Source organism: Talpa occidentalis, unplaced genomic scaffold (genome assembly GCF_014898055.3).
Source record: "Talpa occidentalis isolate TD23 unplaced genomic scaffold, MPIMG_talOcc4v2.1 talOcc4.13, whole genome shotgun sequence".
NCBI lineage: Eukaryota > Metazoa > Chordata > Mammalia > Eulipotyphla > Talpidae > Talpa > Talpa occidentalis.
In genome coordinates, this window is record NW_023601322.1 from 23,521,278 (window position 1) to 23,548,938 (window position 27,661).

The following is a 27,661-nucleotide window of genomic DNA, read 5'->3' on the forward strand; positions in this document are numbered from 1 at the left end:
AATGTCAGAGAAAACCTAGGTTTTCCTGGGTATTGTGATTCTTTTTAGATATAATGACAAATTCATAATCAATAAAAAATTATTTATCAGCTAGACTTCATTAAAATTAAAAATTTCAACTCTGCCAAAGGCAGTGTCAAGAGAATGAGAAGACAAGTTACAGAATGTGAGAAAGTATTTGGAAAACATCTGCCAGAGGATGTGTTATCCACAATACACAGAGAACTCATAAAATTTAAAAAAACAAAACAAAACCCCAGTTAATATATGTGAAAAAGACATTAACAGACATCTCACCACTGAAGATACACAACATGAAATAAGCATATGAAAACATGTTCCACATCTTATGTCATCATAGATACACAGTTAAAACAGTTAAAACAATGAGATACCACCACACTTACTTGATTGGCCAAAATCTGGAATGGTGACAACACCAAATGCTAGCAAGAATGTGCAGCAATAGGGCTTTCACTCATTGTAGTGTGAATGCAATGTGCTACAAGCATATTGAAAACTGTTTGGTGGTTTCTTGAAAATGAAATATACCTTATACAATCATATCTTATATAAACATATCTAGCAAGTACACTCCTTGGTATTTACCCAAAGAAGCTGAAAATTTATGTTCACACAAAAACTGCATACAGATACTTACAGCAGGTTTATTTATAATTGCTAAAGCTTGGAAGCAAACAAGATATCCTTCAGTAAGTGATTGGATAAATAAATTCTATATCCAGGCAATGGAATATTACTTAGTGCTAAAAAGAAATGAACTACTAAGCTATAAAAACCTGGAAGAACCTTAACTGCATATCATTAAGTGAAAGAAGCCAACTGAAAAGGTTACACACTATATGGTTCTGACTTTATCATAATCTGGAAAGAGAACATGTAGATAATAACAGGATGTAGATAATAACAGGATGAATGGTTTGCAGGTGGAGAGTGTGAAAAGTAGGATGGGATGAATAGAATGAGTACAGAAGATTTGTAGGGTAGTGAAAATATTTTATATGTGATTATAATGATGGTACATGTCATGCATTTTTTAAACATACAGGATATACATCAAGAGTGCGAACCCTAGGTGAACTGTGAACTTTGCAGGATTATGATATGTCAGTATAATTTCATGCTTTGTAAACAGTGCTAATCTAGTAAGTGATATAGATAATAGAGGAGGTTATACAATGGGTCAGTAGGTATATGGGAAATCGCTGTAATTTCCTCTCAGTTTTATCGTAAACCTAAAACTGATATAAAAATTTTAAGTCTTTTTAAAAAAGAGTTCAGTTAAATTCTGATGGATGGGAAATTCATTTGATGAAAGGATCCTGGACCCCTGAAGGATGACATGGAACAGTCTCATATCCCTAACTCCTCTAAGTTTCATTTTGATACAGGTGAAGAATAAACAAGTGTGGTAAAGAACCTAAGATTTTGTTTTAGCAAAGTGATAAATAACCTTTCAGGAAAAGTTAGAAAAGTTCTTATATATTCAACTTGTGCCAGAGTATTGATTCCCATCTAATTCTCCCTGCCCCACATTCACACACATGTACCCTAATTTTCTGATTCAGGAAGTCTAAAAATTGTCTTGGATTTGATATATTTCAAAGATTCCAACTATTAATTTAATATTCCCAATATGGTAGGTCTTCCATAAGACTAAAGGAATGAGCTTTAAATTTTTTGGAGTTGTTAGCATAATGTTCCTTTTGAGAAGTAGCATTGTCCAGATTGTGATTGAGTGAAATATTTTCCTATACATTTCTGTCCTCCTTGCACAAATGTATTTCTAGACATCTCGTTGAAGTAGTTAAATATATAGCTGTCTTTTGGGACAGAAAAGTTGGTAGGACACAAACAGATGCAAGGCAAGGGTATGTAAACACCTAGCTGTGCAGAAGCAAGGTGCCTCCCACCACCCTACCCTCAAAAAAGAAAAAAAAAAGAAAAAAAAAAACCTAACAGCTGCCTCTGATAATACACCTGTGAAGCAGGAACTTCAATGAACCAATCTGACATCCTTTGGACTCCATGCCCATGGGGTCTCCTAAGCCTTCCCGAGATTTTGGCATGTACCATCTCCAGAGGCTCTGCTCAGAGAAGCAGACCTCCCCTAGAGACCGCTAACTCTACAAGGGAAGTTCCAACCTGCAATACCACCACTCTGGCACTAGTCTAAATCTCTCGCATTGGTTCATAGCCTCCCCCCACACTGAATCATATGCTTACATTATTGCAATGTGCATTTACCCCAATAAATCATGATGTGATATGACTGGTTTGAGTCAAGTAAAACCTCCGGTGGGAATAGTAGTTGAGATCCCAGCCTTATAATGAGATTGCATACACTTACCCATGGCCTCTTGATGAGTTTTGTGATAATGTCTCCTGAGACAGGAACTGCTTTAACCACCTATATGTTTGTTATCATCAAAGATGGGGTTGTTCATGCTTCCCCCAAGCTCTGTCCTTTTGATTAGGTAATTGGAATCACCTGGGCCTTATAGATACTGCCTAAGGGTGATTAAGGCCCAACTCAAGAACAAAGAAGTGGCCCAAAATGAAAATATTGGCAGTTGTCAGTTAGCTAGACCAGCTATTTCTTCTCTGAGCCTACACAGAGAAGCCCTTGCTTTCCCCATATATACCCATGCAAATTGTGGCTGGGGAGGTGGCTTTTTGAGTACCTGACTGCGCTTTCAGTGATAGCTCTGCCTAGAATAAAACTTTGCAGAAACTTCTATGGTTTGGTCTTTGGGTTTCTGAGCAACAGCAAAAACAATCCAGTTAAGATTGATAACCCTCTGGCAGTGATTTGGACAGTGAGTGAATATCTAACTACAGTACATTCATCTTTTTATCACCCAAAGGTTGAGTGCTTTATAGAGTATTTCTTAACTATTTCAAAAACAAGTACAAAGTGATTCTTATTGCCATTGGACAAAATGACAAGAAGCTAATGTCCTTAATGAACACACAGAGGGGCCAGCCCCAGCTCACAGCACCCCCTAAGAAGCTTCTGGTGTTGATCCATGGAGCCTCTCCCTTGAAGCTCTCTAGGATGCCAGGATCTGGGGTCTATATAGGTTTTAGGGCTGGGATTTGAGAACAAAGGAATTAAACTTTACTCCCTGAAAAGGCCAGAAGTAAGGATTTGGCTAAAGTTCATTTGTTAGTCCATGTTTAGTCCATTTCCTGTTAATTATGAGTACCAGTCAGTTGCAGCTCAGTGGTCTTGCAGGACTTGTGAAAATCGCATGAATATTTCATGGAGAATGTATATCCGAAACTCCAGTTTGACCTGGTCTGTTCTCCCTTCTTCAACAGGCTAACTTGATAAACTGGAAGGAGACAGCTTAGCAGTGCACAGGCTGGGGAATAATTAGTAAAAGACCACTATGGGCCAAGGAAATTTACTGCAGCAGGTGTCAAGGCCTGGAGTCAGATTTATTTACTCTTTTGTTTACCAGTCTGTGTGAAGGGCAAAATTTTGTTCTTGAGTCCCTGTTCTGGGACCCTTCCTGTCTTAGTAGCACCCAGGCTGACACCCAAGCAGCAGAGCTACCTGTTCCTTCATAACTTCCTGGAGGGGACCTGCAGTTCTTTGCTCTTTCAAGGACTTTCAGCAGAGCAACACTGCTTCAGTAAGTTCAAGGGCCATTCAGGGGAATTCTTACAGGATGTGATCTTAGATCTCTGTGACCCAGTATTACAAAAGATATCGAGACCTGTTCTGGGAGAACTTCCAGAAGATTTTCAAGCAATTACTTGATGCTTGTACCTGACACAGGTAGAAGCAGCAGCAGGAGCTGCTGTCCATGCACAAGGACTTCTGCAGTGGAAAAATAGGTAACATCCCAGCACCAAGGTCAAGATGAACAGGAAGAGCACCTAGCATACCAGCACCCAGTCCAGAGCCTGGGCTTCTGAAAGTGTCCCATCTGCCAATAGGTGAGGTCAGCATCCACTAGGCCCTGCATACCCTGCAGAATGAAGACTTTCTGCCCATACCAGCCATTACCAGGATTGTCACTGGTAGCTACTGACCAAAGTGAACAGGATTGCCATGCACATGAACATCCTTTCTGCTTCCTACTGCTACTGGGCTGCGAGATAGCCAACTAATGCCCTAGTGAGATGGCCTTGACTGGCTGGTCTACCAAAGTGTTTCCATCAAGGCCCACCCTTCCCATTCAGCTGACCATTACCCAGGAGTCCACAGGCTTCCTAGGAAATGGGCAGAGACCCCTCCTCAATGGTGGGCCAATTTCAATTTGTGTTCTTGTACTTTTTTTTTTTTCAGGTTGCAACAAGAAGGTTTATATTTTTTTTTAATTTTATTTTAATATTCCCCCTACAAATGCAGCCCCCTTATTTTGACCCCAATCTCTCCTTTCCCTGCCACCCCATAGTGTGTCTCTGGTTCATAGTTGTTTGTTGATTTTGTTTTTTTTTCTTTCTTATAGTTATTCTTTTTCCTGGTCTCTATTTAGGTTTTCTAGATTCCTGCTATGAGTGAGACCATGTGGTATTTTTCTTTTTCTTTCTGGATTATTTCACTGAGCATGATCCCTTCCAGCTCCATCCATGTTGCTGCAAATTGCATGTGTTTATCTTTTTTGAATGCTGAGTAATATTCCATTGTGTATATGTACCACTTCTTGATCCAGTCATCTATTTTGGGGTATTTGGGTTGTTTCCAAAGCTAAGCTATTGTAAATTGTGCTGCTATAAACATAGGGGTGCAGGTGTCCTTTGGAATTAATGTTTCTGTGTCCTTTGGGTAAATACCTAGGAGTGGAATTGCTGGATCATATGGAAGCTCTATGTTTAGTAGGTTGAGGAATCTCCACACAGCTTTCCATAGTGGTTGGACCAGTTTGCACTCCTGGAAGCTGGTCTGGGAAAGAAGAACCAGGATGTGGAGACCAAAGTGTGCCGTTGTTGCCAGTGACCACAGTGGCCTGATACTGACCCTCCTAAACCTGTAGTTGGCGGCACTCCTGTGCTAAACCTGAAGCTATGATTCCATGGGCGCTGGAGTGCCCTGTTTGAGTGTGCTGTAGTAGCAGCTGATGTTTCATGATTCAAGAATGTTCAGGATTAAAAGCACACACAAAATCGTGCTATCTGAAGTTAAGTCTTTTTACAAAACAAGCTGAATCTGGGATTTCAGATTGCCTCTGGCCTTTATGATTTATCATCAAACAAATTTATTTTGCAATAATACAAAAAAAAAAAAAAACACCCAAAGCAGGACATTAGTATTAAATGACTGCAACTTCAGTAAACCCTGAACAATGTTCTGAATCTTCTGACCTTGCAGATTTTCTAAAATATATGGAAAAGTTGTCCTGGTATTATGAGATTGGTCCTCTTCAAATTTTTCAAGATTGTTTCTTGTTATCCTTTACAGAATAGCAAAGCCATAGTCAGGGTAAGTGCTAGGATATTTGTGAATTTTATTTCTACTGCTTACTTGTCCCACTTTCCTATTCCTGTCCTGAATATGTTGCTACAGGTTATTCATTCTTGGCAGGTGAGTTGGTCAATGGCTCCTCTGAATTGGTTCATGCTAGAGCTTTAGAAACTTTGAATACTACTCATTAAGGAAAGTACTCAAAGTTATGCTTTCATTTTAAAGACACGAATATCAAAAAAGATAAACACATGCAGTTTGCAGCAACATGGATGGAGCTAGAAGGGATCATGCTCAGCGAAATAAGTCAAAAAGAAAAAGAAAAATACTGGATGGCCTCACTCATAGCAGGAATTTAGAAAACCTAAATAAGAGACCAGGAATAAGACTAATCAATACAAAGTAAAAATCAAAATCAACAAGCAACTATAAACCAGAGACACACTATGGGGAGCAGGGGGAGAGAGGGGCTGGGAAAGGAAGGACTAGAGTCAAAATAAGGGGCGGGGGTGCAATTATATGGGGAATATAACCAAAATGAAAATGCATGCATTGTGCAAAGATGAAAAAAGATGTAAGAATTATGTAAAATAAAATATTTAAATAAAAAAATAAAAATAAAAACACAAATATCAAGTGGTGTATATCTGAGTATCAGGGATTCCTGAGATAAAGACTGGAGCGTGAGGTTCTCAAATCAAATTGTTTATGGATGTCAGTTTTCTAGGCACAAGACTGATTTCTGACATATCTGGGAACTCTCTAGGACAAGGGTTCTTACTTGGGACCTATTGATTTCTACTTATATAAACAGGTTTATCAACAAATGAATGGAATTTTTTCCAACTTTGATTAATAGATATTTATCAGATTGCTTACCTCTAACATTGACAGGAGTTTTTTTAAAAATTGTTTGTTTAACATACATCCACAAAGGAAAATACTCTTAGATATCCCATCAGCATCCATTTTGCAAAATACGAAAGAAACTTTTACAAATCAATATTTCTAAAATTATCTCTTGAAATTCTGGAACAAAGCTCAGCTGGTTTTCTCTTCTTTGGTTCTGTCTCAGTGGTAGTTCAGAGGATTTGAGAATTGAAGGGCTTTTTCAATTATGCAATAAGCAGCAGGTTTCCATTACAGCACAAAGTCTATCATCTAAATAAATGTTAGGTGTTCTTATAAATAAGTGTAGCAAGTAAATCTTAGACTGATACATTTATTTCTGATATTGGTTCTGTGATTTCTCAAGTCTAAAAGCAAATATATCTGTCAGTCCTTGAGAGGTTTTCTTTTTCTTCTTCTTCAGCCTTCAAATGTCTTTACTAAGTTTAGTACATAATTATACACAGTGCTTTTTAATGCTTCTTATTAGCTTCTGTGACTATCATGTTCTGGCAACAGGTAGATGAATAGTTTGAAGGTGTTGATTGAATGGTATGACATTTGCATGGATATATGGATCATTATATTAGCATTGTTAAACAAAACCAGAGTTGGAGACAATAGTTGTAAAAATAGATATTGTTCAGGAACTATAGCAACAGAGAACATAAACTTCAGTATAGAACTGTGCTAATTTAGAAATGCAGAAAATAAAAGTGGGTATTTATAGCCAAGGAGCAAGATAGGAATCAATGGATGGTAAAATTGCTAAGGGAAAACATCAGAGGTAGGGGGGATTGTGGTTTAGAGACTTAATGGGACTCCTGTTGAAGGCAGATTAGAGTAATCATGTACCACTTGCCATGGTGGGAAGGAAGGAATTTGATCATATATCAAAGACAATCAGATTATTTACCATAGGGAATTCACTCTAACCTGACTTAGCAGGGATTTTGGTAATACTGGGAAAAACACAGAAACCTACAAGTAGAGACCTAGTTTGGAAGAGGACTTAGAGAAGCATGACTAAATTTTTGTTGGCATGATAGCAAAATGAAGGTGAAGGAGAAAACCATTCTAAATAATGGAATGGAGCCATGCATGTGGACAAAAAGTACTCAGTAAGCCTGAGAACATAGAGTAGTTATTTGCAAAGTGGTGTAATTCAAGATTGAAAAGTTTTTTATGGGCATATGAAAGACCACATATTCTAGTGTATTGTACTAAAAGGCTATAGTCTTATCCTAATATTTGTTGACATGAATGACTTTTTTTTTTAAACTGGTGATTCTGCTACTGTTGTCAAAATTCTAATGGAAGTAAAGCAAATAGCTATAGAGAAAAATTATTGTCTATTGCAATAAAGGTTTCCAAGAGAAAGATACATGAACTGCAATAATATTAGAAAGAATTGACACATCACCCAAAGCAGTGATAGTGAAGGCAAAGATCAACAGCTGGGACTACATCAAATTAAAGAGCTTCTGCACAGCAAAAGAGACAATAACAAAAACAAAGAGAAACCCCACCAACTGGGAGAAAATTTTTGCACACAACACTAATGATAAAGGACTGATCACAAAAATCTGCAAAGAGCTGATGAGACTCAACAACAACAAAGAAAATAATCCAGTCAAAAAATGGACAGAGGAGCTAAAAAGAAACTTCTCTGAAGAGGAAATGCGAATGGCCAATAGGCATATGAAAAAATGTTCAACATCACTTGCAATCAGGGAAATGCAAATCGAAACTACCATGAGATACCATCTTACACCAGTGAGAATGGCACATATTAAAAAAACTAGCAACAAATGTTGGCGAGGTTGTGGAGAAAAAGGAACTCTTCTGCACTGTTGGTGGGAGTGCAAACTGGTCCAACCACTATGGAGAGCTGTGTGGAGATTTCTGGACCTACTAAACATAGAGCTTCCACAGGATCCAGCAATTCCACTCCTAGGTATTTACCCAAAGAACACAGAAACATCAATTCCAAAGAACACCTGCACCCCTATGTTTATAGCAGCACTATTTACAATAGCTAAGCTTTGGAAACAGCCCAAATGCCCAAAAATAGATGACTGGATCAAGAAGATGTGGTACATATATACCATGGAATATTACTCAGCATTCAAAAAAGATAAACACATGCAATTTGCAGCAACATGGATGGCGCTGGAAGGGATCATGCTCAGTGAAATAAGCCAAAAAGAAAAAGAAAAATACCGGATGGTCTCACTCATAGCAGGAATCTAGAATACTTAAATAAGGGACCAGGAAAATGAATAACTATAAGAAAGTGAAAATCAAAATCAACAAAAACTATGAACCAGAGACACTTTTTGGGGGGTGGGGGGGGTGGGAGAGGAGGGATTGGGGTCAGAATGGGGGATTGCAAATGTATGAGGAATATAAAAATAAAATTTATTAATTAAAAAAATAAAAAAATAAAAAAAAAGAATTGAGACAAGTTTGAAAGATATTTTGAAAGTAAAATTGAAAATTTATACTGGCTGGATGGAGGATAGGAAGAAAGATGCAAAAAGGTCTTCAATACTTTAGTCTAAATAATAGATTGTCAAAAGATGAACAGTGAGATTCTTAATCATATTAGTAAATGAGTGCATATCTCTTTGCTTTGAGTAGAGTGGAGTGGAACTAACTTCATTTTAGTTTTAAATTTTTGAGCACCTGAGCTAGCTTTGAAATTTAAATGGCTGACTAACCAAGGCAATTGTTCATTCTGAGGTCAGGCTGTTGACCTCTGTGCTGTACTTGATGGTAAACACCCAGGGTTTAAGAAATTTTAAACTCATGAAAACAATTTTCCAAATTCCTGATATCCATTAAATAAATATGTTGCTTTTGGTTTGGTTACCTTAAATATTCTAACTCCTAAGGTTCTCTGGAATGTTGATTTGCATTTCAAAAACTTGCCATAAAATGTCAAATTGAGTGATACTTTCTTATGAAGACTATTTTGTCATTGCAAAGACAGGAGATAAACACTGTAAAAATATAAGCAGAAATTCTCTTTCACTGGGTCACATTCTATTTCTTTGCATTTCTCAGAAGGCTAAGACCAGTGTCCTATACAGGTTTTTATTTTTTTTTATTTTTTTAAAATAATAAATTTTATTTTTATATTCCCCATACAATTGCAACCCCCCCATTCTGACCCCAATCCCTCCCCTCCCGCCCCCCACCCCCCAAAAAGTGTCTCTGGTTCATAGTTTTTTGTTGATTTTGATTTTCACTTTCTTATAGGTTTGTTTAATTTAAAGGAGTAGTCCATGCTCTGAAGATTTGCTGACTCATGTGAACACTGTTAAAGGGAAGCAGAGCAAGACAATAACCTTTTATCTTATTCAGGAACTATTTCAGTAGGAGAAAAAGGCCTCATTATAGATCTTAAATCATTCTAAATACAGCAATGACAAAGAAAGTGGGGTTTTATGGACAAGGAGTTATGGGGGCTTGCTGAACACAGGCCAGGGATATGAGATACCAAGCATGTGAGAAATGAGAAATTGGATCTGATATTGTGAGAGACCAGGCAGCAAGAGTGGGGACATCACATTAAATTGACTTAGCAATATTCTGCTTCTACTGGGCTATACAGTCTAGTAAGGATAGAGACCAAGGTGAAAGCATTGTTGAGAAGAGGACTTAGAGGAACCTGACTAATGTTTGCTCAAGGAGAAAGTCTCACACACAGAGATACACACAAAGACATACATACTGCATGCTAATTCCTGCCCCCCAAGTTTGTGCTTTATTCCAGAGTTCCTGTGTCTCCAAGTTACGCATGAGGAACTCTACATTAGAATCATTGCAAATAGTTTATAAAATTATAGATTTGAAAAGAATGTGGAGAATTTAGAGGAAATATCAAAAAATGCAAATTAATGAGAGTCCAAATAACATGGATTAGGCAAAAGTAAAAGTGACAAATAATTTCAACTATGAAAAATTTGACTGCAGGATAAGTTCAAATAATAGTGTATATCTATAACTACACAGATCTCAGAGATACCTCCTTATTTTAAAGATGAGGAAGTTAAACCTCAGAAAAAAAGGAGCTTGTAGATGGTTTACATTTTTACTATGTCAAGAAGCTCTTTATTTTTCCTTCAATATAACATTTTTATTGGAATGCACATAAATTTGGACATATTTATCCTGGAGAAGTACCTAACATTATTGTTCCCTCGCAATACATTTTCTGCCTCTAGAACTTTCTCATTAACATTTTTTTAAAAGATTTATTTATTTATACAAGAACTGGGGTACAGGTCAGAGACGCGGGAGGGTGAGAGAATTCACCAGAGAGAGCGGGGAGCAGAACAGGCAGATGGACCAAAGACACTGCTGAGGGGAGCAGCGGGCGAGGCAGGAGAAGTCTGCCATGCCATGTGGGTTTCTCCCTGGCCAGCCAGGAATCGAACCCGCGCTGAAGAGGCTGAGGACAGCGCCACAGTGCAGCGTTCAACCTGCTGCGCTACTGGGGAGGCCCTCTCTCATTAACATTTTATGGTTCATGTTGTGTAATTAAATTAGTCACTCACAGATATAAGTTATTAGAACCTATTATAACTGTATGGTGAGTAACTTATTAATGAATCAGTGATGTTTTTATTAAATTTAATTTATTTTTTTTCAGCAATGACAATGCAATTTATTAGTCATCAGTTCCCTGACTACCATGACCCCACTATTGGTGAGTAAAAGCTTGTTTTCTCCATTAGCCCAAGTAAAGACACTCTAAATAAGTAGCTTAGAAATATTGTTGATGTTCATGAAGAATAGAAATATATTTTACACTATGACTCACTATATAATACATGTAAGTATATGTGTAAGCTAGTACAATAAATGCTTAAAAAGTAACTTCTTGCAATGCACTCTCAGATTTTCCATTCTATCCTATTTTTTTCTGAAAAATAATGATTGGAGTGCATTACGTTGATTATAGGATCCACTAGTAGATATACACCTGCATCTGAAAGTCTGAACTTTGGGTTGTTAAAATGGTGAATCTATGCTTTATTTATTCATTTTATCAGTCTTTGGATCTTCTACTGTGGAACTGGTAAATCATCTTAGTGGTGCTTTTGGAAAGGACTTTATGTAGAAGTCCTTTTTTATTTAGTCCCCATCTCACAGATGACCAAACGAAACCCAAATAATAAAAATACTATTAGAACCCAGAATTCAGCTATGTTCCATTCTTCCTGTCACAATGCACTACAGGAACATTTTACTTGGCAACAAATTTTTTCCCCGCTTAAATCAAAGCAGAGATGTCTTTAAAACCATTTTCAACCATTCAAAGAACTACTTTATGGAATTAGTTTAAAAATTCTCAAACAAAATCTGCCATAGCATTCCTTCCTTTGAAACACATTGGCATTGAAAACATGTAGAGTACTATTTCACGGGAGAAGGAAACATAGCTTTTAGACTGTGCATGGCTGACTGCTGGCCTGGATTCTGTGTGATTTAACTATACCTCCACAATTGCCCTTTTGATTCCTGAAATCTGACTATCTCCTGTCATCACTTGCAATGGGTAAATCCTCTAGCTCCTACTTTGTTCTTCAACCAACTTTATTTTAAGGCCTTCTTCTGTATATAAAGTGTTACCTGATACATAACTTTCTTATATTCCTTCCTTCAAATACTACAGGAAATTTGTTTGACTACTATTAGTGAAATAAATAAAAAGTAATTATTTTTAAATGTCCCAAAACTCAAGCAAAATATTTTCATTAGTTGAGCTGAATTAATTAAGATTTAGTGTAGGCAATTAGGATGTTGTTGATAAGGAAGGACATCCTCAAAAATTCAATTCTATTTCTTTTTTCTTTTTTTTAAGATTTATTTATTTATACAAGCACTGGGTACAGTCGGAAGCGTGGGAGGGTGAGAGAATTCACCAGAACCAGAGTGGGGAACAGAACAGGCGTAATACACTGCTGAGGGGCGCAGCGGGGGCAGCAGGAGAGGTCTGTTGCACCATGTGGGACCCTCACCGGTGGCCTGGGATGGAACCTGCACTTTAAAGGCTGCGGGCAGCTTCACAGCCCAGCACTCAACCGCTGCACCATTAGGGGGGCCCCAATTCTATTTCTAAAAGTTGTCACTTTGTAAAATTTTATAAGTGATTCACAGCAACCTTGCTATCTAATCCTATAAATTCATTGTCTGGATTTTGGTATCTTGGTGATTTTGCATAATCTAATGTGAGTTTCAGAAAAGATGTTTAATATATCATTTATGAAATAACAAACTCACTCTGTTGTTTCTTATTTTCCATCTAAGTTTGGGTTTTATATGCATTGGTGTTTCAGAATCCTACCTTTAACTCACTCATCTCTCCTGTCTAATGGCTTGAACAGGGCAATATATGTGAATAAATCATAAATAGCTCTTTCAAGAGGAAGAGATGAGAAGGATGTGATGATGACACCTTTAGATATTCATGAGGCACATCCATCATTTGAGATTCAGCTAACTGGACATTCCATACTAACAGATAGCTGAAATCATACCTTTATGTTGCTATAAATAAAATAGCTTTAGAGGAAGAAGTTTGAAAATGGAGACAGAACATTGTATTTTTTTCAATTTGATTTCCCCGTCATTTCATTTCTTAGCATCTTTAATGGGAATATTGTTTAATAGTTTTTCATTGGTATTCTGCTTGAGGAGGGTGGAAGTCCCAAATAATTTTCTTTTTTACCCTTTAAAGCTTCTATAACTCACCCTGGCACCTTTAATGGCCCTTTATTTGGAAATTCCTATTAGTACTTTTTGAAAATCATATAAATTAAAAAAAGATTATACCTATCAAGGATACTTATTTCTTAACTTTCATAGAAAATGACCATTTTTCAATCCCTGTTCATATCTGTCATTCCCACTGACAAAGGTTTTTGAGTAGTTTTTCCTCTGAAATTTCTGAAAGACTTGCATGGCTTTACTTTTTCCTTTATATTCAGCTTAAATTACTTTTCTTTCAAATAGACAATAATTCTGAAAATTTAGATTCCCCTTTTCACTGACAAGAATTAGGGATTATATCTGGTGTCATTGTTCTTCCTAAAGAATTAATGTCTTTATTTATTGGTGGCAGTTTCAAAGTCAGAAACAGTGGGTCTAACTTCTGCAGGCTTGCAGACATTCCATTCCATTCTGTAAGTCTACAGAAGTTACTTATGAAAGGGATATTGAGAAGAATCAATTCTGTCTTTTTTGTAAGAAGATCTCACTTGAAATTAAATTAAGTGCCTTATTAAGGTGCTTTATATAAGATTTAAGTTAATCTATAAATGGTGTATCTATAAGCATTTGACATTGTGTTAAGTACAGTTTGATTTTTTCATAGTATAGTAATTATGAAAATAATGTGAAGAAACATTTTGACAGAAGGCTTGATGCCCAACCCTTCATAACAATAAATACAAATAATGCTTTCAATTAACAATAAATCAATATGAGATCATCATTGTGTACAGTTCAATGGACAAATAATTTTGAATGCCTACTATTTGCAAAGCAATATTTGTCTTCTGGAAATAAAAGATAAAAATAGCATAGTTTGAGTTTAGATAGATTTTCAATTCAAGAAGAGGAATTAAGACAAATACAAAAGATTCATAATATCAATAATGTCTATAGTATAAGAAAGAAGCAAATAATTGAGGGGTTTTTAAAAGGTTGGAGAGGCAGTTCAGTGCTCTTCTTTTAAATCACATTCATTGTGGTTTTGGATCACAGCTTTCTATATATATAAAATATATATATTTTATATATTTTTATTTATGCACACAAGAGCTGGGGTGCAGACCAGAGGTGTGGGGACTGAGGGGGCTCACCAGAGATAGAGTGGGGAGCAGAACTGGTGGATCTACTGAAATACACTGCTGAGGGGAGCAGCGGGTGAGACAGAAGAGGTCTGATGTGCCATGTGGGTCAGCTCCCTGGCCAGGGATGGAACTCATGCAGTAGTGGCAGGCAATATCTTGATAATGCTGAGACTTTAATCCCTGTACCACTAGGGAGGCTACTATATATATTTTTTAATTGATGTGCCATTGGCTTACAATATTACATAAATTTCAGAAGTACAGCTTCACACTTTGATAAATGATCATATCACACCACATCCACCACCAAAGTTTTAGTTACCATTCAGTTATCTGCTCAATTCCCTGTATCCATTTTTCCCATAAGCACCATTCTGTTGTCACTATCTACTTATCTTTTTTCTTTTGTTTGGTACTTTGCTTTGTTTCTTTACATTCCACATATGAGTGAAATCTCTGGTAATTGCCTTTCTGTTTCTGATTTATTTTGCTTAGCAAAATCACCTCCACAAGTGGCAATGTGTTTTTTATACATCTGAGTAGTATTACTTTGTGTACATATAACACATCTTCTTAATTCAATCATCTGTCCATGGACACTTGAACATGCTGTAGTAAACATTCTGGTGGCTCTGTCTTTTCAAATTAGTGTTTTTATAGACATTGAATAGGTATCTGCAAATGGGATTTTTGGATCAGATGATTGTTCTATTTTTAATTTTCTGTTTTAAAAGCAAAGATAATCCTGCCTTCCTTCTAGAATTTAGGATCCTTTGAGGAGACTTTACAGAGAAGTCTGGAATTATCAAAGAATTTGAGAAAAATTGCCTAGGTTTTCTTTTGTCCATGCATTCCTTTTGTAACTTGCTTTAAACCAAAAACCTCTATTGTGTACAATTTTAATAAGAATTACATATCAAATTGTTGATTTCTTGTAGATTTCACTGTAGCATATCGTCTCACCTTCCTCAAAACGAGCAACATAAAGACCTAGTTCTCATTTATGGGTTGTATATTTTGTCTGATTATTGTTTATTGATTTCTTCATCTGTTGAGAATTGTTTCTATTCATGTTTATTGAGAATCAAATGAAGGCAAATTTATAAGCTTAGAAAACCAGATCACTTCATTTGGAAAATTGGTAAAGATGGAAACAAGATGTAATCTCAAACAGTTTTCCACAAGTCAGACATTGGATACCGGATGGAGAATTCTGAATTGTGGAGTACTTGTGTTCCCTCTCTTATATTGCATCATAACTTTGATTAGCTTGTGTATATAATTGGTGATTATCTTTCACTCTCTTTGACAACTGTTGTTTTGGTCTCCTTTCCCAGGAAACCTGTAAAACTTAACCATATTATCAAGATATATACATCAAGATAGCTTGAGACAACAATACATATAACTCAAGCACAGAAGAACATTCCCCAAATCCTCTGGGGTTTTCTTGGGCTAAATAAGCAAACAAATAACATCAGACAAATTAATAAGGGAAAAAGGCAAATGTAATTGCATACCTATAGAAAATTTACATTACCATAAATTGTAAAGTAATTGGGACAAGTTGGGGATTTATATCCTGAGCTCTGGAATAAGGTAGAGGCTGTGCATCAAGGAAAGACAAGAGGACCTCACATGGAAGGAAGGAGATGACCATATGGATAGCCTTGCCTCTGCATGTTTGCATTCCTTAAGATAGCTTTCTTCAATTAAAATAAAAGGTTATTTCTGAAGATGACCCCAAATCTAGGTAATCTTCATTAAGATTCAGGTAGTTGTTTCTCCTAAGGTCCACAGGACCTAGATAGATCTTAAGTCCACATATCAAGGTGATATATATGTTGGAGAATGTCTAGTCTGTACATCTTGGAAAAGGCCTGTATGAACATTTTTCAGAGGTGTGTTATGTGTCAGATACCATGCTAAACATGGAATAGATAAAAATAAAAACACATCTGTGCCTTCAGTGCATTGGTAGTTGGGTGGCGAAGGTAAATCAGCAAAGACCATGTGATGAGTTCATGAAATAGCAAAGTACAAGATGTTGAGGAAGGACAATGTAGGTACATTTTGCTTGACCTGAAGGGCAGATATTTGCTGAGAAGATGCAGACTGCCTTGCGTTTTGAGGGATGCACAGGAGTCAGGAGATTGGAGAGTTAAACACAGTGGATATTCCCAAAAGAATAAAAAGTGCAGGAGCCCAGACAACACAGTACCACATGTAAGTAAGATGGGACATTTGGGTCTTAAGTGTTAGACTGAGAAAATGACATAATGTTCAGGAGATCAAGGGAAAGGTGAAGATCTTGTCAGGGGCCATATCTTTAAAGATCTTGTGGGATTAGTTAAGGGTTTAGATATAGGCAGTCTTGTCCTCTCTTCTGAGATGACAATATTACTGACAATCTACTTAACATTTACATTATATAGCTGGAAGGCAGCTAAAGTAAACATGCCTTACTTTAACTAAATAATTGATTATCTATAGTAGATGCTTTCTTCAGGATTTTTCACTATGGTAAAGCCCCTTCATCCACCAGAATCTCATGCCAGAAAACCAAGAGGAATCCTTGATAACTCTTTCAACTTCTACATGAAATCATTCATCAAGCTATCACTTCTACTTTCCAAAAATACCTCAGACCTGCATGTTCTTGTCTCTCCCCAATCTCTGCTACCTTATTCTAAGTCCCCAGACTTATAATTTTAACTACTTCTTCCAATTGGCTTTTATATAAAATCAACCAATAGCTTTAAAAACACACAGTTGGATTACTTAAGAGTTCCCAATGTTGCCAGTTAAGTTTAGGATAAAGAATTAACTCCTAACAATAGAGTGAAGATCTCAAATTCTTGCGCCATTACTTACGCACTTGTCACTCTCCAATCCCATTTTGGGGACTTCTAACACAATGGCATTTTAGATTTACAAAAGAAACAAGTGCCTTTCTGCTGTAGGATGTTTAATCTCTTTTTCTCTTTACTTCTCCACCCTCCATCTGTCACTGCTTAACTTATATTTTGGTCAAGTTTCAGCTAAAATATTTCTACCTCTGAGAGACCACACTTTGACAACTCCAAATAAAATATATCTTTTCATGCATTATTTCAGAAATTTGAATATTTCCTTAATATTAATTATCTCTATATAGTTAAATAATTGTTTAGGTAATCAGCTATAAACTGTCATAAATGCAGGAAACCCCAATGCATTATTCATTGCTGTTTTCCCTAGACCAGAACAGAATGCCAGGCTCATAGTAGGTGCTCAGTACATATATGTCAAGAGAAAAATATTTGAATAAATGTATTTCTGGAAAGCATTGATCATTTTTAATATTTTGCTGCAAATTACTTTGGGGACCTGGGGAACAATTGTACTAATGACTAATCAAAGGTGTATTAGTGATCTTTAATAGAAAATACCTATGTAAGTTAATAGTTATTTCTTTGTGAAATGGTACCAGAAAAAAATTTTTGAAAAATTAAAAACACTAATATCAACAATTGTTCCCTCCTCTATCCTTTTACTCTGTCTTCCCTTTGCTTCTTCCTCTCCAGTCAATATGTTGAACTCATTAACAAATATTGATTGGGCAGCTACAATATTCTAGGCATTGTGTAAGGCACAGGAATCAATGCTGCACAAAAAATAGGCAGAATTGTATTCCTCATTGATCTTTCTCCATTTTATTTCATCATCTCTACAAGCTAATCATATCTCTTAATCTGGAATACAATTGTTCTTTTTTCCTTATTGCACTAGTATGACTTGAGGTCATTATGTAAATACAGAAAACAATTTAATTAGAGTAAACTAGCTTTAAGAACCTATCCAACTGGGGCCTCCCCAGTGGCGCAGTGGGTTGAGCACAGCACTGTGAAGCTGTCCCACCAGCCTCTGCAGTGCGGGCTTGATTCCCAGTCAGCTGAGGAGAATCCCACATGGCGAGGCAGGCCTCTGCTGCCTCGCCTGCTGCTCCCCTCAGCAGTGTCTTTGGTCCTCAGTCTGCTGCTCCCCTCAACAGTGTTCTTGGTCCTCAGCCTGTCTGCCTGTCTGCTCTCCACTCTGTCTCTGGTGAATTCTCTCTCTCACCCTCCCGCACATCTGGCTTGTACCCCAGTTCTTGTATAAATAAATAAATCTTTAAAAAAAATAAAAAAAAAAGAACCCATCCAACTGTTGGTTTATGTTGTTGTTGAAATTAATTTTGTTCTTGTTGTTGCAATGACTTTTCCTGCAAACTAAAGCAGTTTTAAATACCCAGAATCAGTTACCACTTTATGAATCTACCTGCACATTCATTTATTCAGTTCTCACTGTGCCCAGATATTTATGACCATCAAGTTTCCAGCTCTACGTACATATCCTATTTTCAAGGAACACATCCTCTTATAATTAATTCAGCAGTGAATACTTTTCCTTTTTTAGTATTTTAGACTTCCATTTTCACTTAGCAGTCATGAATACTGTGTAATACACTCATCTGAGAGATTTATATTGTTAGGCTATTGATAAGGTCTATAACAAGAACTACAGAGAAAGAATAAAATGTCATATATAAAGTCAAGTCATCTTGAATGTTTAGAGGAGTTTGAATAAATAAGGACCATATGTAAGTTGCAAAATTCAACTACTATGTGGACAAACTTCTCAGGCCTAGTCTCCCAGCCAGGAATGGATCCCAGGCTGCAGTTGCAGCTCTGAGTCCCAGGCCCTAGACCACCAAGGACTGGTGTCTCACGGAGCCACAGCAGGAACTTCCCTGATGCTCAGGCAAGCAAGCAAAGAGGCAGATTTGTGTAGAGAAAGATAAAAGTTTATTGAGGAGAAAAGGAACAGAAATAAAGTGGGACTTCCAGGCCAGTGGAACATGCCAGGGAGGGGCAAGGGAGCAGAAGTGGAGTCATGCCTCAGGGAATATACACCTTTTTTCCCTGATTATTCTAAAGCTCCACCAGTCTCTTTGTGATTGGTTAGTTCCAGGTAGTCTCACTCACTGCCTAAATGTCTCTGTGCTCAGAACTATGTCTCTGTGCCCTAGCCCTTATCTTTTTTCTTTGTAGTCCTTTGTCCAGGAATGCCCTGTTGCCCCTAGTTCTGGGGTGTTTGATTAGTCCCCTTTGGAATTTGTTGACCTTATCTTTGGAGCCTTCCTTAACGCTCCTGAAGTCCCCGCATTGCCCTTGAAGCTGTCTAATTATCCCTAATTTGCCCTAGGACTCATTCTGTGGGCAACACCATGTCCCATGTTATTGCACCACAATGCATGGGTATAAAAAATATCGTGATTAGACTAGTTTGGACAAATGAACCACATTAAGTATATATTCCTCAGTATCTGATGGAATACAGCCTTTTTAAACTAAGGAATTTAGAGAAATAGTGTGCTTGAAATGGCCTGCCCAGTGTTTAAAATGTGCACTAATAAGAGTTACTCCTTTGTGTTACTAGAAAATCCCTGTTAAAATGCAAATGCTCAGGGAAGAGGCAATGCCTAGAGCCATTAAGAGTCATTTATACATTAGCATAGATTAATGTATCCAATTATTCTACTGAGCAAACCACAAAGTGATGGTCTACAGAGCAGCACTGAAAGGATGGAATAAGATTTGGAGAGGGGAGGGTAGTACTACCAGGTAGAATAATTGCTACAGTAAAATTCTGGAAGGGAATTAAGACTTATAAACTGAAATTGAAGAATTGTATTTATTAGTGACTCTGAATTCCAAACATGGGAGAACAGAAAGGGAATTGCTAATCCATCAGATAGGAAATTTATTTCTGCCTTCATCCTTTCCCCTGATACTTTTTCCCTATATTTATCCTGTAATACCCTGTTTATTTGTTCCAATCAAACTAGTTTTTCTTCTCTTCTTTAAATATAGTAAGCAAAATTTTCCTTGTCTTCCAGCTTTTGTGTTTGAAAGATTGTGCTATCTTCTACCTTAAATAACTTCCCTCTGTTTTTTACATAACTAGTTTCTTTTTATCCTTTAGCTCTCAACTTGCATGTCAGGTCTCCAGAGAGTTTCCCTTTATCATCTTACCTAAATTAACTGCTGAACACACACACACACACACACACAGAGGCAAGTAGATGATTAATATACAGATTTATTCTCAACATCAACATATGGCTTGCTCCATAATTTTCGTCAAATTCTGCATTAAAACTCTGGTTTTTTTTTGTCTGTCGCCCATGTGGAAATGCAGGTTCTATTATGGTAGACATGTCTGCCCATGCGTGGTGTAGGTTCATGCTTAGTTTACAAGAGATAATCAAAATGCCTTTCAAATAAGAGGATGAATGAATGACTGTGGTATCCTTTCTCCCCCATTTCACTAAATTACATTCCAAAATCATATAACTTAGATCCCTTGGCCCTCTCTTGTTTGATGTAGCAAGCTGATCCACCCAGCTTAGTCCTTTTCCTGTTCTCAAAACTATGTTGGCACAGTTGAACATGACCATGCTGGCTGGTCCCACTTAAAGTGTATTATTGGATCTCAAATGGGTTTTGAACTATGCAGATACATTTAGGTCTCTCCTCTACAACTAAGGGCTCCCCCCATCCTCACACTCTCCCTAATAGCCTTGCTTATTACTTTACTTGGAAAAATGGAAGCAGTCTGAAGATTTTTAATAAATTGCAGACTCCCATTCAGAAGATACTTCCAAAGCTGCCCCCAAGTCTCCACCCATACAATCTTTTAATTTTATTACATACATAAACTATATATGTTCTCATATAACCCAGTACCATAATTTGCATTCAGTAATTCCCACTTTCCATTCCTGCTCGAGAATCTTGCTCAGATTTCTCCATGTTGTGAATTATTTCCCAATACCATAAGAATTTCATACCATACATTTGACATAAAGTTAATTTTAAAATTATATAAAGAACTCATACAACTAAAAATCATACCAACCAAATCAAAAAATGGGCAAAAGACCTAAATAGAGATTTTTCCAAAGAAAATATGCCGATTGCCCTCAAGCACATGAAAAAAACCATGTTCAGCATTACTTACTATAAGGGAAATTCAATTCAAAACCAAATGAGGTATCATCTGACTCCTATGAAAATGTCCTATATAAAAAAGACTGGAAATAACAAGCCAACAGTGTGGAGAAAAAGGAGCTCTCATTTACTGCTGGTATGGTAGTGAGCAAGTTGGTATAGTCTCCATGGAAAATGGCATGGAAATTACTTATAAACTATAAATGAAAATACACTATGATTCAGAAATACTACTCCTAGAGGTTTATCCAAGGAATGAAAGTATTAATTTGAAAAAGATATATGCACCCATATGTTCCTAGCAGCATTATTCACAGTAGCCTACATGAATCAACTTAAATGTCCATTGATGGATGACTGGACAAAGATGTGGCAGTATATTTATTCAGTGGAATATTACTTAGCTACAAAAAAAGAAAGCTTGCCTTTTGCAACAATATGGATGAAACTTGTACTGATTATGCTAAGTCAAATAAGTAAGAAAGTGAAAGGCAATTATCAGACGGTTGCCCTGTTGTATGATATAAATGAACAAAGAAAATAAACTGGAAAAACACAAAAATATCTCTTATACTCTGTGGAAAATATGGTGGTTACAAGAGGGGTAGGAGAGGGGCTGGAGAAAAGGGTGAAAGGGTCAATATGATAGTGTCTTGGAAATACAACTTTGGTGGTGGGTGAGTGAAGCATATACATAAGTTGAGATCAACTCTTTCTTCAGTCAACGACAGCCAGGTTTTCAATCCCATCACTCCACTGAAATGTTTTTTTATCAAGATGACTTTGACTCAATAGTGGCTAATTCCATTGTCAGTTTTCATTCTATTTATTTTGATGTACCAGCAGCAATTTGACAGGTTCTGCAACTCTAAGATTTCATGTTTTCATATAGTAACTGGGATGCTACACTCTCTTGGGTTTTGTTGTTGTTGTTGTTGTTGTTGTTTATAACCTCTGTAACAGGTTTTCTGACTCCTGATCTAGTTCCTCTTCCTGCATATTCAAGTGTCCTTAAGACTCAGAGTTAGATCCTTGTGTTGTCCCCATTCACATTCTCTTCCTTGGTAAATCAGTCCCTCAGTGTCATAGCCTGAGTTTATATGCTATAACTCAATCATGTATATCTCCTTCTCATATATCTCACCTGAATTCCAAAATTATTTATTTATCTTCCCAATCAACTCCATTTGGATGTCTAATAGACATCCTCAATTACCCTCCAAATGTGATCTCTGTGGCTTTTCACAGAAACAAATGACAAAAAAACGTTCTTCACTGTTTATGGCCATCTCATGCTTCTGGGTGGTCCTACCTAAAACTTTGAATCTTCTTTGATTTATCTCTTTTTCCATAGAAAATAATGTTTGACTTTACCCTCAAAATATATCTGAAGTCTAAAATCACTACTTCTACATCTGCCATCTTGATATAAGCCAGTAGAATCTCCTAGCTGGATTATTCTAGTTTCTAATTCTATTCTGTCCTACACTCCAGATTTTTCACAAGAGAAAAAGAGTGATATTTAAAAAAAACACTCGATTATGTTATTTTGTTCAAAATCATTCAGCAGTTGCCTAGTTCACATAAAGGGCAGCTGGCAAAGGCTAAACAAGTCTTCCAGAATGACACTTTGCCTCTCTGACTTTACCATTTCTTACCATCCTCCCTCATTCATTTGATTTTCACCATAATAATTTCCTTGCTTTTTCTGGAATATTCCAAATAATTTCTTATCTTGGCCCCTTTACAGTTAATTATACCTTTCCTGGAACACTCCTCCCCAGGATACTCGAATATCTTATCTCATTACCTTCTTCATATTTTCCCTTCAGGTTTAAATGTATCTTCTCAGTCAGGTTTATTCTGACCACCACCAGCAGCCAGATTATATTCAATCCTGTCTATTTATTTTTTCCATAACATAACTTCTTACTTATTATATCATTTTATCTGTCTTTCTCTACTAGACCATAAACTGTTTTGGGCACTGAAGTCTCTCAAGAATCTGGATCATTGTGTGGTTCATAGAAGATGATCAATAAATTACATGAGTTAATGTCTAAAGTACTTACTGGTCCTTCAACCTTGAATAAATTAACATATATTGCTGACCTTCCCTCATCTATAAAAATGAAGTGATGACACTGTTTCTCATTATTGTTCTGTGAGATAATGTAGATGTAACTGCTTCAAACTCTGTTCAAGACAGAATGAATATTCTGATTTCTTGTGTAGGAATCATAAAAATGATTCTCCCACATTCTGGAAGATAAAAATGAAGGCTAACAAAGAAAACTGTTAGGAAAAGATCACATAGGTGCTGTATTCTTTTGAAGGCTTAGAGAATCCATCCAGAGAGGGTAGCAAAATAACCAGAATGACAATTTATTAACTTAGAGTTATGTTACTGCCACTGCAACTGGAATCACTCAAAGAACTTATGATTATGACAGTTTTTCCTGTGGCCAAACTACATAAAGGAGAACAAATCATAATTACAAATCACTGATTCAATTTACCATGTGACGTCTCTATCAAAAAACTGGACATGAGCAGCATATTATCTCGTGATGGCTGTCTCACGTGGGAATAGAAAAGTTGCCTGTTAGGCATTGAATCAGTCCCAAGGGAATAAATAGAACTGAAAGTTTAATGATCAGACTAAGAACACAGGATACATCAATCAGGATCACATGGTCTTGCACTAAAAGCTGTAACACTGAAGGCTATTTGGAGCACCTTCCTAGCTTCAAAATAGACTATGATTAAGGCCATTCCTGGAAATAATTAAAATAACATTGGCTGTTTACTAAGAATTCATGCTAAACCAATTCCCTTCTGAATTAAGTAGTTATAGTTTATACATGCTATTATCATCTTATTTCTGCTGAGTTATGATTTAGAGGTAATTTCAACTCTCAGTTTGCTTTGCCCGCCTATCAGTTTTTTGGCACGTGTCCATTTGTTCTCTAATAAATAATTAATAAACACCTAATGTGTGCTGAGCTTTCTTCTTACAGATTGGCTTCAGCCAATTAACGAAACAAAGGCTTTTCCCTCATGGAGTTTGCATTTCAGTGGTGGAGACAGACAATGAGTGTATAATGTCCAGAGGTTAGTTTGCATCACATGTGACTTAAGTTTAATCATATATAATTATTTGACTTTCAATCACTTTCATGTTTAACCAGTTTCTTGCTACCCCACTTAATATGGCTCCTCCCTCTTTAAGAAAAAAATAGATAAAATTTTGAATATGAAATTAAGTACAGGGTTTGGGAAGGGACCTCTGCATGTGAGCAGTCCTGAATCTTTAGTTACATGAGTGGGTCAGTGTATTGCTCTCACCCTCTTTCCCAGATACATGTGATATAAGAAGGAAACTGTCAAGTAAAGGAGGCAATGGACTAAGTGTGGTTACTTGGACAAATTTGACAAAATTATTTGCCCTGTGCTCACATTGCTAGGGCACCTTCCAAACATAGGAACACTGCAGTTCTAGATTACCATTTTGTGATTGTATTCTTGAAGTATGTTTGTGTATGTGCATGTGTCAGGTTGCAAGGTCTTACTAAGTCACCTAAATGAATATCACTATTCATTGTATATATGTTGAGTTTTATGCAACTAAAGACCAGCCCTACCACCTCATGGATGGAGCTCAAATGGATATGGTTTTAAATACCATGCAATTCCCTCGTGTGTGACCCTGGGAAGGTGCCTACATCCCTGCCTTTGATTGAACTCTGTTTCTTCACCTGAAAATTGGAAATAAATTGTCCTCACCACATAAAATTGCTTTGAGAATTAGTTGAGATAATATTGATAGAAGTGAAATGTTTATTATATAGACTGGCACTGTAATATCCCATAAATCTCACTACTATGAGTATGTAAATAAATTAATCTTAATAGATATCATTATTGGAGGTCATCAATAGGACATGATTTCTGGTGGACCCCTAAAATAGTCCCTAGCAATCACAATTGGAAACTCCTTTTCCCCTCTGTACTTGGAATGTAAGTTCTGCCCACCAGTCCCACCTTGGGAGCCATTTTTAGGAACACAACTTTGAGAGAGCAAAGTGTTGTTAAGACTTTATAAATGGTATAAATGACTGGACCCAGTTAAGGGCTCTAGATAAACTTTCAAGATTATGGCTGGTAGATGTGGGGATCTGTTCATTTTAGGATAACCCAAGACCAACCTCATATCTCAGTCCCAGTGCTTTTTAAAACTGCCACCTCCCATTCCCTCATGATTGGCCTCCTTCTTCAGTCTCTCCCTGTACTTGAAGCAAGGGGGCCAATTAGGAACCAATAACTGCCAAGTTATTTAATAACAACAACATTATATAATTATTCTTTTGAGAACATTTTAAGATAGTACTTTGATCATCTGTAATGTTGACTATATTAAATAACTGATTAAAATTATCTGTGGCCAGCCTAAAGAACTAGAAACTCATATCTATTCTGTCATTTCCTGCAGATATAGATAGATACCCTTGAGGAAAATAGTGTGCCTACAACAGAAACACATCTCAACATTTCCTTTGCTATTCAATGATTGTAAGTGGACACTTAGTATGAAATAAAATGATTTGTATTTATAGTTTTTCTGTTCTTCAGTAGTTTTAAATATTTTTAAGGACATCATTAGTATTCTTTGGCTCCTAATGAGCACACTTACATAAACAATTAGAGTAAGAAAAAATATTCTTACTGATATAACCTAAAAATCGGTTGATTGCTGATGAATGCAATTTGTAATATAAAAATTATTTTAATCATAAACTAAAGAGCTAACCAAATTTATATTTATATCCCCTAATTCATGCAGTTTTTTAAAATGGAGAGTTTAAAATATTCCTCTCAGGGAACCTTTAGAAATGTAATGTATCTTTTGGTATTTTCAGGCTTTTAGTAGTTACGTAGATCTGTTTTCCCAGTGTCTTATATTTAGAAATTTGTAGAAGCGGCATATACATCAATATTTATCTGAACCCCCAAATCAGAACTTTTAACTTTTGCCTCCTAATTTATGGCCTCCATAAAGGGAATCTGTTATTTGCTATGGTTGACTTTATTTAAATCTTTCAATTTAAAAAATAATGTAATTTTAACTTCTATGTTAAGAGGATTCCTGGAGAAAAAGAGGTCAATATTTTGACATTGATGTAAAAGTTGTCCATATCATCATGTATTTACTCAGTATGAAATGATGACATATCAAGAGACATTTAGAATATTTGGCTGGTCTGACTGACATAGGTATTCATGTCTAATATGTTGTACTTACATGTCCATGTTCAACAGTTTACTTTCTTTGATGAAAGTTACTCCTTTAGTATACATTCTCACTAGGATAAGGAGAGAGTGCTCTTTAAGTGGATTGTCTTCTGGACTCAGCAATTTAAACTGGTGTGCATATGATTTATATAAGGAAAAGAAAACCAAACCAAACCTTCTTTTATACCTTTATGTTACATTAAATCCTGTTGAGATAGAAACTATATGATGAAAAGAGATTAAGTTAGGATGTCAGAATCCTCAAGTTCAAATTCTCATGTCATCTTCCACAAATCTTTGATCTAAAATGAGCCATGGTTTTCCTAAAAACAAAACAAAAAACTATCTTGAAGTTAAAATTAAATATGTGGAAAATCAATTTGATTTTCCACTAATATGAGCAACTATTTTTTATTAGATGTTTTAAATTTTTTATCTTCCTATTTTTATTAGTCATGTGAAATGACACAAATAAAATTTTCCAGACATGCATTTTATCTATGAAGGTGATAGCTATTTGCCAGGTTATTTGGGGTTACAATTATGTCAAACAGGAAAAAGTTGATTTATCTTCATGCTTACATGGCTTTATGAATATTTTACATGAAAAAAAATGCCCTTGATTTTTTTTTTTTAATTTAGAAGCTAAGTAGTAACATTTTTTAAAAAAATCAATACTTACTTACCTAACATCTATGTGCTATTCATCTAGAAATAGTGAAACCTCCCTTACTCAGAACCAACTAATTGAAACTTCGCAATAATATATGGAATCATATTAGACCATGTAAATATCAACATGTGGTTAGTGGTTTTACCTTAAATTGCCCTATAATGCAATGTTTCACACGTTAGCTTTCTCCCACCTATATTAAGTTTTTAGGTTGCGTATGTCATTTGGTCACCTTTATCTCTATTCTCCTACATCTTTATCTCTATTCTCTCATTACCATCATACTTTTAAAGAATTGTTTATACTGCTGTTTCCTTTTTCCAAACTCCTATTCACTCTTCAAACTACTCTATTTGGCTTCCACAACTAAAACTGATTGGAGAAAACACTTACTAAATCATCACTATTCTCTAAATACAAAAGTCATGGACCAGTCCTCATTTTACTGGGCTTCTAAGGGATAAGCAAT

The 27,661-nt window shown here is 36.2% G+C and overlaps 1 protein-coding gene across 6 annotated transcripts in view; it reads left to right on the forward strand.

Moving 5' to 3' along the window:
- RIT2 (Ras like without CAAX 2) overlaps window positions 1-27,661 on the forward strand; it is a 460,431-nt gene that overhangs the window by 187,950 nt on the left and 244,820 nt on the right. For all 6 annotated transcript variants that reach the window (XM_054694077.1, XM_054694078.1, XM_054694079.1 and 3 more), the window contains one exon: window positions 10,986-11,042. In XM_054694077.1, coding sequence (XP_054550052.1) covers window positions 10,986-11,042 — 57 coding nt within the window. The remainder of the gene's footprint in view (window positions 1-10,985; window positions 11,043-27,661) is intronic.